Raw genomic sequence first — 15,550 nt, 5'->3', positions numbered from 1 at the left:
GGCAGAAGAGCTACGCAGATTCTAAACGCAAGGAGACAGTTTACGAAACCGGAGACAGAGTTTATCTTCGAGTATCCCCACTTCGAGGAGTTAAGCGCTTTGGAGTTAAGGGAAAATTAGCACCGCGTTTCGTTGGACCGTATAAGATCTTGCAAACGTATGGGAGAAGTCGCTTATAAGTTGGAATTACCAGAGGGACTGTCAGGAGTTCATGATGTATTCCATGTTTCTCAGCTGAAGAAATGTCATGCCGAAATGGCGGAAGTACCGCTAAGAGATACAGTGCCACTCGAAGCGATTCAGTTGGATAACGACTTAACGTATGAGGAGAAGCCAGTAAAGATTCTCGATTATGCCAGCAGAGTTACTCGCAGCAAGGTTATCAAGTTTTGCAAAGTTCAGTGGAACCACCACTCAGAGGATGAAGGCACCTGGGAGAGAGAAGAAGATTTGCTCAAGGACCACCCTTACCTATTTTCTAGCCAACCCGAATCTCGAGGGCGAGATTCATCTTAAGGGGGTAGGTTTGTAACATCCCAAATTTGCAATTTGGAATGTTATACATAGATCATCATGCATATCATATTTTCTTGCATTTTGGTTGATCCTAGAAATTTCACGCAACTCAAGGACCCTCGGAGAGAGTTGGAGATTTCGTTATTTTCGTATTTGAGTTCTCTCAAATTTTGAAAAGAGGATCATTTGATTTATTTATTTTATCTTCAATTATTTTCCGGTGTCAAAATATATGAGAGAGGGAATAATATGACTTTCCCAAATTTAGGAAAAATGAAGATTTAATAAATAGATCAATTTTGGTTTTTGCCGGAGTTTTATTTGCATTTTATTTGGATAGGGAAAAATGCGCGTTTTCAAAATTGCATTTTAGGCCCGGAGAAAAGTTCATTTTGTTCGGCTCATTTTTAGGAGTCGAGGAAAATTTACTTTAGATTTTTCGGAGTTCGTTTAGATTTTCTTTTTGTTTTTCTGCGCGGAACCGATTTAAAAAAAAGGAGCCTCCCGCCAGGCCAGCCGGGCCAAAGGCCCAGCCAGCCGGCCCCTCCCCTCGCGCGCAGCGCAGGCGCCAGGCGCCAGGTGCCCAGGCAGCCGCCGCCGCTCCCTGGCCGAGTCCCAGCGGGACTTAGGTCGGTTAGCCCCCTCCCCTTTCCTTGTTTCGTTTTTCTTTTCCTATTTCTAGTCTATTTCTTGTCCCCTACCCCAAATAAACCCCCCTCCCCAATATAAATACCCAAGCACCCCCTCTCTAAACACATCAAATCAAAAGCCCCTCTCCTCCCCAAGCCCCACACCACCCAAGCCGCGCCTCTCACCTGCGCCGCGCCCTGCGTCACCCGCCGCCGCCGCGCCTTGCCTACACCGCCGCCGCCCCTCACCCACGCCACCGCCGCCGCCGCCCAACGCCGCCGCCGGCGGAGCCCCTCACTGAAGACCTCGCCGGAGGTACCGCGCCGCGTCTCTTTTCTTTTCCTCGGATCGTTTTCTTCTAATTGTTCCGATTCTTTTCTTCTCTTCCGATTCGTTTTCTTTCCGGTTCTTTTCTAAACCGTTCCGGTTTTCTAGATCGGTTTTTCGTTTCGGTCTTTTTCTCCGAAAACCCTAGATCGGTTTTCGTTCTTCTTTCGGACTGTTCGTCTCAATGAACGTGATCACCGATTTTTCCCCGGTTAACGACGCCCGTTCGTTTAATCGTTCTTCTTTTCTTTTCGTCGGATTTATTCCGCGATCGTGATCTCAGATCCGATCTTCGTTCTAGTCTTTCTTCTCGCTCGTTTATCGGAATTAGGTGATTCAAGCGCCTGGAGTTTCGTTTCGAAACCGCCGTTCCGTCTAATCAACTTAAACAAGTTTTTGCCCCGGTAAAATTTTACCTAGTTTCAACTTGCTAGAACCGAGTTGTTTTCTTCCGCCGTTTGTTTTTCCGCCGTCTGTTCGGTTCTTTCTTTCTTTGCAATCGGAGTTCTTAAATTGAACTTTCTGGTTCGTTCCCTTGTTCGAGTTTTACCTGTGCATTAGATGAGTACTTATTGTATGCTTGTTGTTTGTCTGCGATAGATCACCGGGATTGCGCCGCTTGTTACTTCGAAACCCTAGGTCTCGCGGATCATCAGCAAGGCAAGTAACACTTTGATCATACCTTTTCTATAACCCAGTTTTATTGCATTAGATCAATCCTTTCACATTGCATGATTAGGATCTAATTAGATTGTGGGATAGGAAGTAGATGAGGTAGTACCTATTACCTGTTTATTATCAAACCTTTGGGAGTTACTTCTACGTTTGCTTATTATGCCATGCTATGCTAGTAGACGTGGATTGGGTGAGTGAAATCCATGACAGATGTGAGTTGATAATTTTAATGGTTTATCTAAGGTGGCAACTTAAACACACATCTGGGTGGATTGAGGCACCTGATGTCTATCAGGACTTGCCTGTTTTTTTTCGGACCGCCACCCAGGCTCAAAGGGATCATAAGATAATTCATGCTAGAAACTTCCGTGTGCAGCCACATGCTACTGTGGGCTCTGGCATAGTTGACTAAGTTGTGCGAACTCTTACGGGGTGGACTAGCAGATGTAGGAGTTGTAGGTGGTACGGTCTACCCCACATGTAAGATGCTAGCGCTTCTGAAAGACTATGTCTCGGTCATCCGTTTCTCAAACACCATGTAGTGCGGGAAAACAAACGGAGGCGATCGAGTCATGTGGGGAAAAGTGCGCAAACCTCTGCAGAGTGTACAAACTAATCATGATTAGCCGTGTCCCCGGTTATGGACAACTTGAGTATCTAGTTCTTGAATATCCCGTGAATCTCAACATGTTACTTCTAATTAATGTTGTTGGGTTTTAATTACTTAATTGGGATTGAGAATGCTGTCAACCATTCTCAATGTTTCACAACCACCATGATAGTTAAATAAATTTATTCCTTTGCAGTAGGGAAAAATTGGCTTTACGCAAAACTGTAACCATAGAGCTTTCCACCGGCCATATATGCATATAGTATAGCTGTTTCATTCCATTACTCTCTATGTGTTACTTTGCCAGCATATTCCATGTGCTGACCCGTATTCGGGCTGCAACTTCTTATGTTGCAGACTTTTCAGACGACGAGTAAAGTGCTTTTAGGTCGTGGCCCTATACTCAGTGATGCCGTTGGAGTTGATGGTCCCATTTACCTTCCAAGTCTTCCGCTGTTTTCGACACTATATGGCCTTAAGCCATATTTATTGTAATAAGTCTCTTTGAAACAACGATGTAATAAGTGTGTGATTGCCACTCTGCTATAAATCCTTCGATGTACTGTGTGGTGTCAGCATTACTGATCCAGGGATGACACCTGAGCACAGAGATCAGACTGTTTGAGGTCTGGTCGCTACAGAAAAAAATTAAGGCCCAAGCATGCGAAGCTACGAAGCGGTTGTGTATTCTCAAAAAAGAAAAAGGAAGCGGTTGTGTTATCGCTCAAAAAAAAAAAGGAAGAAGAGCGAGAGAGAGAGAGAGAAGGGAAAGCAGTTGAGAGAGCAGCAGCCATGGAGATGATGGAGGCGCGCGGCGACCTGCGATCGATCCCGGTGGTGCCGCGCGGCGGGGCGCTCTTCTGGCCGGCGGCAGCGCAGGAGCAGATGAGGGCGCTGTCCCCCGGCCCCGACGTCAGCCGGGTCGCGTCCGGCGCGCTCCACGACCTCCGGCAGGCCCTCGCCCTCCCGGCGCTCCCCGCGCGCGCCGCCGAGGGATTCGCGCTCACGATCCTGCCTTAGCACCGCGCTCCCGGCGCTCCCCTTCTTCGACGACCTCCTCTTGCGGGCCCACACGCGGGACTGGTTCGCCGACGTGCTCCCCCGCCTCCTCCTCCGCCTCCCGAAGCTGCTCGAGGACCACTACGCCGGCGCCCGGGCCGCGCTCGGGCTCCGCCTCCTGCCCCCCCAGGACGCGGGCGTCGTGCTCTTGGGCCAGGAGCCCGCCGCCGTGCTCTTCTGCCTGTCCCCCACCGCCGGTCACCAATTTCGACGCCTTGTTCGCGTATGCCCCTTGGCTCATTAATTACACTGACTAACAATGTGATCTCCAGGGTAAAAGCAATTAACTGTTGTTACTGATCTCCGGGTTTGATCGGCAGGGCACCGACTAACAATGTGAGGTGACGATTTTGCGTCGTCTGACAGTGATGCTTGGATGAAAGGTAGCGCGCCCCTCTCTGCCCATTCCGGGTAAGTGGTTTCATCTGTTCCATCTTATTGCTTCTGCAGGGTTCCTCTGAAATTAACTACTGTAGCACACAACTTAGTTGGGTTCACCTGTTTCAGTTGTGAATCAGAGGTGAGCTTGTATACCAACATTGTTTCAGACCACATGCCTCTTTACATGAGATGATATAATAGCTTACAAAAAGTTGATTAATTAGTCAGTATCTGGTAGCATCCATCCTAGAATGTGATACCTCCGGGTAGCATACTGTATTTCTTATTGAGATTTAGCTGCTCAAGCAATATCAAGACAACAATCTTGTCTTGTAACAACGTAGAATAGCTACTTGTCCTATGCATCCGCGGAAACGACATTAATTTCCCCCCAACATCTGGGGGCATCTTGGGATTTATGAACTCAGAACAGGCAACTGGTGTATGGTACATCAAGTTCAACTTGCTCATAGCACCATGCCTATGGTAGAAAAATGTCAAGAATATGTCAACAGCTAAACCACAAAGGGTGAAGATGTATTCAAAGAGATGGGAGTAGTTTCTGGAATGAGATCTGAGGAGTGAAGAGCAGATTTGCCAAAACTGTTTCAATTGAGTTTCGTATCTTTTACAAAAGGCCTATTAGAATATTTATTTGTTTTCAAATTAGCATCGCCTGGCAGGCATGCCTTGGACACATACCCATACCAGTTGTATGTGCCATCATAAATTAGGTAGAAATGTACTTCAAGCTGCACCCATGGGCTGCCTGTTCTAGCTTTTATGTAGAATGCTACTTTTGGGTTGTGCAGACCATTCTTAGATTCTATTAAAGGGCCCTGATTCGTGAAATGTTATTTGCTACGTGTCTAAAAAATAACAATGCGTAGATTGGTCTACCATGCTCCACAGCATAATAAGCTCAATTTTGGAGTATTTGAGAACTGTTCGAACTTCGAATTGCAGTAACCATCTAGTGTAAGCACAACGGTTCTGAGAAAGAAGAATCAACATGCCCAAAAATGCATAACAGATGAAAAGGGAATAAAGCTAGATATGGTTAAACTTAGACCATGGGAGTAAATACTTGCGAAGAAAGTGTTGAAGGCAAAGACAGTGGTTGAAAAAGGAAATAAAAATAGAAGAAAAAAAGGGAAGCACAACGGTTCTGAGAAAGAAGAATCAACATGCCCAAAAATGCATAACAGATGAAAAGGGAATAAAGCTAGATATGGTTAAACTTAGACCATGGGAGTAAATACTTGCGAAGAAAGTGTTGAAGGCAAAGACAGTGGTTGAAAAAGGAAATAAAAATAGAAGAAAAAAAGGGCCCTACCGGGTTCGAACCAGTGACCTATTGATCTGCAGTCAATTGCTCTACCACTGAGCTATGGACCCATTAATATTATTTCAATTAACCCTAATTAATATATAATTGCACAAGCAATTAGACGGTCACTCGTATCCTTGTGTTTAAATATTATTTGGTTCACTCTGTATTATGAATGCAAATTGAATATCAGTTTGTATCCTTACAGATTTATATAGTCATTAGAATGCTAGTTTCGAACTTACGCATACTCATATCAGTTGTATGTGCCATCATAAATTAGGTACACATACTTCAAGCTGTGCTCATGGTTCGCCGACGTGCTCCCCTGCCTTGCCCGCCTCCCCAAGCTGCTCGAGGACCACTACGCCGGCGCCCGGGCCACGCTCGGGCTCCGCCTCCTGGGCTCCCAGGGCGCGGGCGTCGTGCTCTTCGGCCAGGAGCTCGCCGCCGTGCTCTTCTGCTTGTTCCCCGCGCCAGCCGTGACAAGGCCCGCCTCCCGGCCATCAATTTCGACGCCTTGCTCTCGTATGCCGCTTGGCTCATTATTTACACTTTGCAGGAGTAAAAGCGATTAGCTGTTCTTACTGATCTCCAGGGCACTTACCAACAATGTGAGGTGCCGGTTTTGTGTCGTCTGACAGTGATGCTTGGATGAAAGCTAGCGCGCCCTTCTCTGCCCATTCCGGGTAAGTGGCTTCATCTGTTCCATCTTATTGCTTCTGCACAGTTCCTCTGAAATTAACTAGCACACAACTTAGATGGGTTCACCTGTTTCAGTTGTGAATCAAAGGTTGGCTTGTATACCAACATTGTTTCAGACCATATGCCTCTTTACATGAGACGATATAGCTTACAGAAAGTTGATTAATTAGTTAGTAATCTGGTCGCATCCATCCTAGAATGTGATACCTCCGGGTAGCATACATACTGGATTGCTTATTGAGATTTAGCTGCTCAAGCAATATCAGGACGACAATCTGGTCTTGTAACAACGTAGAACAGCTAGGTACTTGTCTTCATATTTCACATTTCCATTAATATTAAGATATCACCCCTTTTTAGGTGATCCCTTCCATTGCCCTAGGCATCCCCAGGGGCATCTTCGGATTTATGCTCAAAACAGGCAACTGGTGTATGTTACACTTACATCAAGTTCAACTTGCTCATAGTACCATGCCTATGGTAGAAAAGTGTCAAGAAAATATCAACAGCTAAACCATAACAGCCTGTTTGTTTCGGGGGAAGTAGTATTAGGGAATGGGAATTAGTAGGGCGTAGTGTTGAAATTCCCTTGTTTGATTGGAGGACATGGGAATTGATGATGAACGGGGAAAGGGAGTTGCCGGTCAAACTCCCACATATCTCTTCCCACGCGGGGCCTAGTAATTGGATGAGGGAATGGGAAATGAGAGAGAGAAAGCCGATCGCCATGTTTGTTGCTCCCACTCCGCAAGCTACGGAAACAAGATTCCCACGACTAACTCCCACCTCCAAACCAAACGTGGGATTGGGATTAACAGTCTACTTTTCATGCCTAATCCTTCAGCTAACTCCCACTTAAAAATTCCCATGCCTTTTCCCTCAAACTGCCAAACACGTTGTAAGGGTGAAGATGTATTCAAAGAGATGGGGGTAGTTTCTAGATTGGCATCTGAGGATTGCCGAGCAAATTTGTCAAAACTGTTTCAATTCAGTTTTGTATCTTTTACGAAGGCCTATTTAGAATATTCATTTGTTTTCAAATTTGCATCCCCTGGCAGGCATGCTTTGGGTCCATACTCATACCAGTTGCATGAGCTATCATAAATTAGGTAAAAATGCACTTCAAGGTGAGCCCATGAACTGCTTTCATGTAATATACTACTTTTGGGTTGTGTAGACCATTCTTGGATTCTTTTAAAGGGCCCTGATTCGTGAAATGTTCTCTAGTATGAGCCTAATAATGCATAGATCGGTCTACCATGCTCCACAACATAATGAGCTCAATTTTGGGCATGTCGATTCTTCTTTCTGAGAACCGTTTTGCTAACACTAGATGGTTACCGCTATTTGACCAGTTCTCCAAAATGCATAACATATGAAAAGGGAATAAAGCTAGATATGGTTAAAACATAGAACATGGAAGTAAATACTTGCGAAGAAAGTGGACACAAGGCAACACAGTAGTTAAAAATGGAAATAAAAATAGAGGAAGAAAAGGGCCCAACCGGGTTCGAACTGGTGACCTATTGATCTGCAGTCAATTGCTCTACCACTGAGCTATGGACCCATTAATATTATTTAAGTTGACCCTTATAGATATATAATTAGAGAAGCAATTAGACGGTCACTCTATCCTTGTGTTTAAATATTAATTGGTTCACTCTGTATGATGAATGCAAATTGAATATCATTTTGTATCCTTACAGATTTAGATGCGCATTAGAATGCTAGTTAGGAACTTACACATACTCATATCAGTTGTATGCGCCATCATAGATTAGGTACACATACTTCAAGCTGTGCTCATGGTTCACGGACGTGCTCCCCTGCCTCGCCCGCCTCCTCCTCCGCCTCCCCACGCTGCTCGAGGACCACTACGCCGGTGTCCGGGCCGCGCTCGGGCTCCGCCTCCTCGGCTCCCAGGGCGCGGGCATTGTGCTCTTCGGCCAGGAAGCTGACCCCCCGTGCTCTTCTGCCTGTTCCCCACCGCGACGTGGCGAAGCCCGCTTCCCGGCCATCAATTTTGACACCTTGTTCGTGTATGCCCCTTGACTCATTATTTACACCTTGTAGGGGTAAAAGCGATAGCTGTTCTTACTGTTCTCCAGGGTTTTATCGGCAGGGCACTGACCAACAATGTGAGGTGCCGGTTTTTGTGTCGTCTGACAGTGATGCTTGGATGAAAGCTAGCGTGCCCCTCTCTGCCCATTCCGGGTAAGTGGTTTCATCTGTTCCATCTTATTGATTCTGCACAGTCCCTCTGAAATTAACTATTAGCACACAACTTAGTTGGGTTCACCTGTTTCAGTTGTGAATCAAAGGCGAGCTTGTATACCAATATTGTTTCACACCATATGGTTTCATTTGTTCCATCTTATTGCTTCTGCACAGTTCCTCTGAAATTAAGTATTAGCACACAACTTAGTTGGGTTCACCTGTTTCAGTTGTGAATCAAAGGCGAGCTTGTATACCAATATTGTTTCACGCCATATGCCTCTTTACACGAGATGATGTATAGCTTACAAAAATTTGATTAATTAGTTAGTACTCCCTCTGTAAAGAAATATAAGAGCATCTGGTATACTGGATTGCTTATTGAGATTTAGCTGCTCAAGCAATATGAGGGCAACAATCTGCTCTTGTAACAACATAGAATAGCTTCTTGTCTTCCTATTTCACAGTTCCATCAATATTTTGGTCTATAAAGAAGTGAAGATATCACATGTGGGGGCATCTTGGGATTTTATGAACTCAAAACAGGGAACTGGTGTATGTTACATCAAGTTCAACTTGCTCATACTACCATACCACTTTTGGGTTGTGTAGACCATTCTTAGATTCTTTTTAAAGGGCCCTGATTTGTGAAATGTTCCTTGCTACATGTCTAACAATGCGTAGATTGCTCTTCCATGCTCCACACAATAATAAGCTCAATTTTGGAGTATTTGAGAACTGGTCGAATAGCAGTAACCATCTAGTGTAAGCACAACGGTTCTCAGAAAGAAGAAACAACACGCACTTAGAACATTACTTGCGAAGAAAGTGGAGAAGGCCAAGACAGTAGTTGAAAAAGGAAATAAAAAATAGAATAGAACAAGGGCCCAACCCGGTTCGAACCGGTGACCTATTGATCTGCAGTCAATTGCTCTACCACTAAGATATGGACCCATTAGTATTATTTCATTTTACCCTAGTATATATATATTTACACAAACAATAAGATTGGCTATGGGTTAGTATCCTTGTGTTTGAATATCAATTGGTTCACTATGTATTGTTAATGCAAATTGAATATCAGCTTGCATCCTTAGAGATTTAGATATGGATTAGAATGCTAGTGTTTATTTTTGCATGGTAGTACGTGTCTTATTTATATCATAAGGACCATAGTACAAGCCACGTACGTACTGACCTGCCAAAGCTGAAAATAATAGAACGCTAGCCTTTGAACAAAGAAACACTAGCCTTTGAACAAAGAAACACTAGCCATGGAGTAAAATTACAAACAAGACCGAAGAAATCTTTGACCTTGGCACCAACGCCCGACATCTGTCTTTGGCACCACCACAACAACCATCAAACAAAAAATTGACGGATCACCTCCACACCCCGAGCTCGACGTGGCTCCATCGTTGATATGCAGCTTTACAGACCTCCAAGGTGGCTTGCCAAAGGCGAAACCATTACCGTTGAATAAATCAGATTGAGGCAACACCTGGACACGCCATCGAACTCCAGATCTGGCACCCCCACATGACTAAGACGTCGGAGGAGGAAATCATACCTGTCATCCACGTACCACAAAGCTAGCATACGACCCACTATCTTTCAGATGCCGTCGATGCAGACCACAATCTGCATCCGTCCTTGGACTACCTCCCAAGCTCCGCGCCGACACTGGAGAAAACGCCGTCACAATGGCGAAGCCTGAGGACATAGGTTCACCGCGAGGATGCCACCGTCATACCATCCTTACTTGAACAAACTGGATTCCAAATCCAACCCCAACCATAGGCCCGACCGCCTTCTCGGAGTAGGATCTGAAGAAACTTTATTCACCGACGCTGAAGCCAAGACGATGAACAACCTTGAAACTAAGCTACTTTGGCCTAAAACTATCCACACACGTGGGTCCGGTTACCCCCCTCACCACTGACGACCGAGGTCATTAACGAAGGGGAGCCGCCGGAGGAACTCCCTGACAAGGGCGCGGGCAAGATCACGTCTAACTTGTAGAGGATGAAAGAACGGCATTGGAACGCTAGTTAGGAACTTACACATATGCATATCAACCGTATGTGCCATCGCAAATTAGGTGCACGTACTTTACGGCTGTGCTCATGGATTGCCAGTTCCTGGGTTATGAAAACTATTTTTAGATTGAAGGGGTTTCATTGGATAAATGGTCTTCCTACATGTCTAAAAATACATAATATTAGTCTATCATGCTGCACATAATATACATAATTGCCTTAATTTTGAAGTATTTGAGAACTATTCAAATAGTAATAGTGGTAACCATCTATTGCATGTAACCATAACAATTCTCTCAAGGAAGAATCGACATGGCAAAAATGCATAACGGATCAGAAGGAATTAAGCATATGGCAAAGAAGGAGTAAAACACTTGAGAAGAAAGTGTGGAGGGGCAAGACAGTATATAGAAATTTAAAAAAAGGAAAAAACATAGAGGGCCCAACCGGGTTCAAACCGGTGACCTATTGATCTGCAGTCAATTGCTCTACCACTGAGCTATGGACCCATTGATATTGTTGCATTTGACCCTAATAAATATATAATTACACAAGCAATAAGATAGACGGTGCATGCACACATATCCTTGTGTTTAAATATTATTTGGTTCACTCTGTATTATGAATGGAAATTGAACATCAGTTTGTATATGGATATAATGGATTAGAATGCTAGTTATGAACTTACACATGCTCATATCAGTTCCATGTGCCAAGCTTTTATGTAACAAGCTATTTTTGGGTTTGCCTATTCTTAGATTCTTTTGAAGGGGCCTAATTGGAGAAATGTTCTTCCTACATGTCTAAAAGTACATATATCAGTCTATCATGCTCCACAGAGTATAATACATAATCACCTTAATTTTGAAGTAATTGATAACTATTCAAACAGTGGTAACCATCTAAATTCTAATGTAAGCATAACAATCCTGTGAAAGAATTGACATGCACAAAAATACATAATGAATGAAAAGGAATAAAGCTAGATATATGGTAAAAAAAGAAGTAATACTTGCGAAGAAAGTGTGGAAGGACAAGACAGTAGTTGAAAAAGGAAATAAAAATATAAAGAAAAAAACAATAGGGCCCAACCGGGTTCGAACCGGTGACCTATTGATCTGCAGTCAATTGCTCTACCACTGAGCTATGGACCCTTTGTTGTTGTTTAATTCGAGCCTAAATATTTGTAAGAGCGTCGATGAGCTGTGAGTATCATTGTATCAATATTGGGTGCTAAAGGTCTCGTGTCATATTTGACTGTCTCTGTTGCATATTTTCACTGATATTCTGTTGCAATGTACTCCCTCCGTCCCTTAATATAAAAGATGTTTAACTTGCAAAAACGTCTTATATTGTGGGACGGAGGGGGTATTTGGAAAAATGGTTTAGAGTTTTTATGCTACTGCTCGTCTCATCTTGCCTTTTTACTGACATGATTTTTTTTCTGAGTCTTTTCTTCCGGATTAATAATAAAACAATGATCTGATATGACTGCATCTCCCATTTTCTATGCTTGCATGTTTATCGGTGCAGGGTACCAAAAAGGGTGTGCCATTGCCCACAAAAATGGCGAGAATACGTGAAAACAAGGATTGTTCCGAGACGCAAAACGGTGTACTATAACCGACGAAAACGGTAAAAAACACAAAAATGGGGAGTTTTCAGGACATCCTAGTAACTCTGTACCCGGATCCACTGGATATGCCTAACACTGTAGTAACCATTTACTAGGATCTGTCGGACCTTGAATGTCTTGAGATCTCAAAACGGTGTGCCTTCATAGTTATACCTCCTGAAAAGGATGAAACAATGGCATTTGTACTGGTAGGAGGATCTTAGGACCAAAGCTGATCAGACTAGAGAAGAAAAGCTTAAATTCTTGTCATTTGGACAAGACACGTTACAAAGTAGAAGCAAATGGGCATCTTGGTATCCAACGCAGTATTTTTCAACTTTCTCCATATTTGCAGCGGATGTCGCTTGTATTATTCCACGTATTAGCAAGTTCACATTTATTCACAAAAAAAGCAAGTTAACATCACAGTTATGAAATAGACTGTTTTGACCTGACTCTCACTCTTGAAGCCGGGTCAATTCCTTTGAGTGTTAAGTACAAAAATATCAATACAAAGCACATCAGCTTAGCTGTACATGGATAAGGGAGACCCCACCCTGATTGAGAGTTATAAGCCTGGTACATTGTCTTTATTCATCTGTCCAAGATGTGTCATTCTCCTTGAGGACTTTTCATCAAGCTTGGCGGCCGCAAAAGTCGAACTTGGTCTACTTGCATTGAAAAGCTCTTGTCTGTTGACATGGGTGACACTGAAGCACTCTGTATGCACTCACCTAGAAATTTATGGTATACAAGTAGTACTTGTGCTGCCATAGCTGAAACCATCTCTGCAACCATGGCTCCTACTCTTTCACTTCTGCTTGCCACCACTTCCATAGCTCTGCTCTTATTTTCAAGAGCTGTGGCACATGACGCTCTGTCGTTGGGATCCTCTCTAGCCGTCGAAGCCTTCCAAACCGACGTGCTGCAATCACCGGATGGCACCTTCTCCTGCGGCTTCTACAGCATCTACACCAACGCCTTCACATTTTCGATATGGTACTCCAAGGCGGCAGACAAAACCGTCGTGTGGAGTGCAAATCACGACCGCCCTGTCCATGTCAAAAGGTCAGTCCTGACCTTGCAGAGAGATGGCAATATGTTCCTGATAGATTATGATGGCACAATTGTGTGGCAAGCTGGTGGCAACTTCACAAATATTCAGCATGCTCAGCTGTTGAATACTGGGAATTTTATCTTGAAGGCTACCAATGGTAAGACAATATGGCAGAGTTTTGATTCACCCACGGACACTATACTGCCGACGCAACACTTCACTGCTTCTACAAAGTTAGTGCCTACAACCCGGTCACATGATTCTGGTAACTACATATTCCGTTTCAGCGATCTTTCGGTACTGTCACTTATATATGACATTCCTGAAGTTTCGGATATATACTGGCCAGACCCTGACCAGACTCTCTATGAGGATAATAGAAACCAGTATAACAATACTAGACTGGGGATTTTGGACAGTAATGGGAGTTTTGGGTCGAGTGATTTTGCTGATGGCCAGCCACTGGTGGCCTGTGATGCAGGACCAGGGATTAAGAGAAGGCTAACTCTAGATCCTGATGGTAATCTCCGGTTATATAGCTTGAATGACTTAGATGGGTCATGGTCAGTTTCAATGGCAGCAATGTCTCAACCTTGCAACGTCCACGGCTTATGCGGTCCTAATGGAATCTGTCACTACTCACCTAAACCTACATGTTCGTGTGCACCAGGCTATGTGATGAGCAACCCGGGTAATTGGACTGAAGGCTGCAGCGCTATTGTCAACATAACATGTGATCATCAGGAACCTATGAAGTTTGTGAAACTCAAGCATACAGATTTTTGGGGCTCTGATCAGAAACATTTGCTCTCGGTTTCCTTTTATTATTGTAGGAATATCTGCATGAATGACTGCACCTGCAAAGGCTTTCAGTACCAGGAAGATACATCCTCATGCTATCCAAAAGCTAGTCTTTTCAGTGGACGGACCTACCCAACAAATGATGCGCGGACAATATATCTCAAGCTTCCTGCCAGGGTAAATGTTTCGAACACAATTTTCCCTCGCTCCGATGTGTTTGATCCTGCACCACCTCATCTTGACTGCAATCAAATGAGCATACCACCAATTCTAGAAGCGCATAACACCGATGTGGAAGAACCAAAGTGGCTCTACTTCTACGGTTTCATAGTTGCATTTTTTGTCGTTGAGGTTTCCTTCATAGCATTCACATGGTTCTTTGTTTTGAGAAGAGAGCTTAGGCCATCAGAAGTATGGGCGACCGAGGAAGGATACAAGGTGATGACCAGTCATTTCAGAAGATACAGTTACAGAGAACTTGTGAAGGCAACAATGAATTTCAAAGTTGAGCTGGGAAGGGGAAGCTCGGGCGTGGTGTACAAAGGTGTCTTAGAAGATGAAAGACCAGTTGCTCTGAAGAAGCTGAAGCATGTAAGTCGGGGCAAAGAAGAGTTCCAAGCTGAGCTGAGTGTGATTGCTAGGATTAACCACATGAATCTAGTGAGAATATGGGGGTTTTGTTCGGAAGGATCTCACCGGCTGTTGGTTTGTGAATATGTCCAGAATGGCTCACTGGCTAGCATTTTGTTCAGTGACAACATCTTGTTGGACTGGAAGCAACGGTTCAATATTGCATTAGGTGTTGCGAAAGGGTTAGCCTACCTTCATCATGAGTGCCTAGAATGGGTCATTCACTGTGATGTGAAACCCGAGAATATACTCTTGGACCAAAACTTTGAGCCTAAGATCACCGACTTTGGGTTGGCAAAGTTACTAAACCGAGGTGTGTCCAACCAGAACACATCTCATGTCCGAGGAACCACAGGCTACATTGCTCCTGAGTGGATCTCCGGCCGCCCTATCACGTCGAAAGTCGACGTGTATAGCTACGGGGTCATGCTTCTTGAGCTTTTATCTGGAAGCAGAGTATCGGAGTTGACCGTCGGTTCAGATGCAGAGGTGCACATGGTGCTCAGGAAGCTTGTGACAATGCTTGCAGATAAACTGGAAGGAAGTGATGAATCTTGGATCGATGAATTTGTGGACTGCAAATTGGGTGGGCAATTCAGCTATGTGCAGGCTAGAACATTAATAAAATTGGTCGTTTCTTGTTTGGAGGAAGATACAAGAAAGAGGTCGACCATGGAATCTGTTGTTCAGACTCTCCTATCATTACATGAAGATGATAAGTCGTAGTAGTAATTTTTTTTTGCGCAAAAGTAGTACTAGTAATTTGATTTTGTTAGTATGTTTTAAATAAAGTGATGATATTTTATTGTAAGGTCAAGGATGTATGTGTGCAACAATGTGGAACAACTATGATATTTTTTCTAATCGTAGTCATTGATTAAAAAGATGTAATAGATCGATGCTAATACATAAGTGTGGGACAGATTTAGTAAGCAATAAAGTGAAAGACGGGGTAGTTGCA

At 43.9% G+C, this 15,550-nt stretch overlaps 1 protein-coding gene and 5 non-coding genes across 8 annotated transcripts; 1 reads left to right on the top strand and 5 right to left on the bottom strand.

Annotated features, from left to right (window-relative positions):
* The first annotated feature begins 3,612 nt into the window (after positions 1-3,612).
* LOC119287452 (putative receptor protein kinase ZmPK1) lies at positions 3,613-15,550 on the top strand. Of its 3 annotated transcripts, XM_037566998.1 has the most exons (7): positions 3,613-4,040; positions 4,138-4,228; positions 5,812-6,217; positions 7,292-7,360; positions 8,010-8,272; positions 8,356-8,447; positions 12,020-15,550. In XM_037566998.1, the coding sequence occupies exon 7, from the start codon at positions 12,802-12,804 to the stop codon at positions 15,313-15,315; it is 2,514 nt and encodes an 837-aa protein (XP_037422895.1). In that variant the 5' UTR covers positions 3,613-4,040; positions 4,138-4,228; positions 5,812-6,217; positions 7,292-7,360; positions 8,010-8,272; positions 8,356-8,447; positions 12,020-12,801; the 3' UTR covers positions 15,316-15,550. The 3 variants fall into 3 exon arrangements, with proteins under 3 accessions (XP_037422895.1, XP_037422896.1, XP_037422897.1); XM_037566999.1 differs by lacking the exon at positions 7,292-7,360; XM_037567000.1 differs by lacking the exons at positions 3,613-4,040; positions 4,138-4,228; positions 5,812-6,217 and having other exon boundaries at positions 6,240-8,272.
* Positions 5,525-5,596, bottom strand: TRNAC-GCA. The gene has a single exon. It is a non-coding gene; the product is annotated as a tRNA-Cys (tRNA).
* On the bottom strand, positions 7,729-7,800 carry TRNAC-GCA. The gene has a single exon. It is a non-coding gene; the product is annotated as a tRNA-Cys (tRNA).
* On the bottom strand, positions 9,330-9,401 carry TRNAC-GCA. The gene has a single exon. It is a non-coding gene; the product is annotated as a tRNA-Cys (tRNA).
* On the bottom strand, positions 10,924-10,995 carry TRNAC-GCA. The gene has a single exon. It is a non-coding gene; the product is annotated as a tRNA-Cys (tRNA).
* On the bottom strand, positions 11,569-11,640 carry TRNAC-GCA. The gene has a single exon. It is a non-coding gene; the product is annotated as a tRNA-Cys (tRNA).

Source organism: Triticum dicoccoides, chromosome 4A (genome assembly GCF_002162155.2).
Source record: "Triticum dicoccoides isolate Atlit2015 ecotype Zavitan chromosome 4A, WEW_v2.0, whole genome shotgun sequence".
NCBI lineage: Eukaryota > Viridiplantae > Streptophyta > Magnoliopsida > Poales > Poaceae > Triticum > Triticum dicoccoides.
Note: the sequence above shows the minus strand (reverse complement) of the source record. Positions and strands in the feature narration are given on the sequence as shown.

What these genes read in the sequence shown, in the direction of transcription:
- LOC119287452 (XM_037566999.1), top strand. Translation starts at nt 12,802, where the DNA reads ATGGGTGACACTGAAGCACTCTGTATGCACTCACCTAGAAATTTATGG.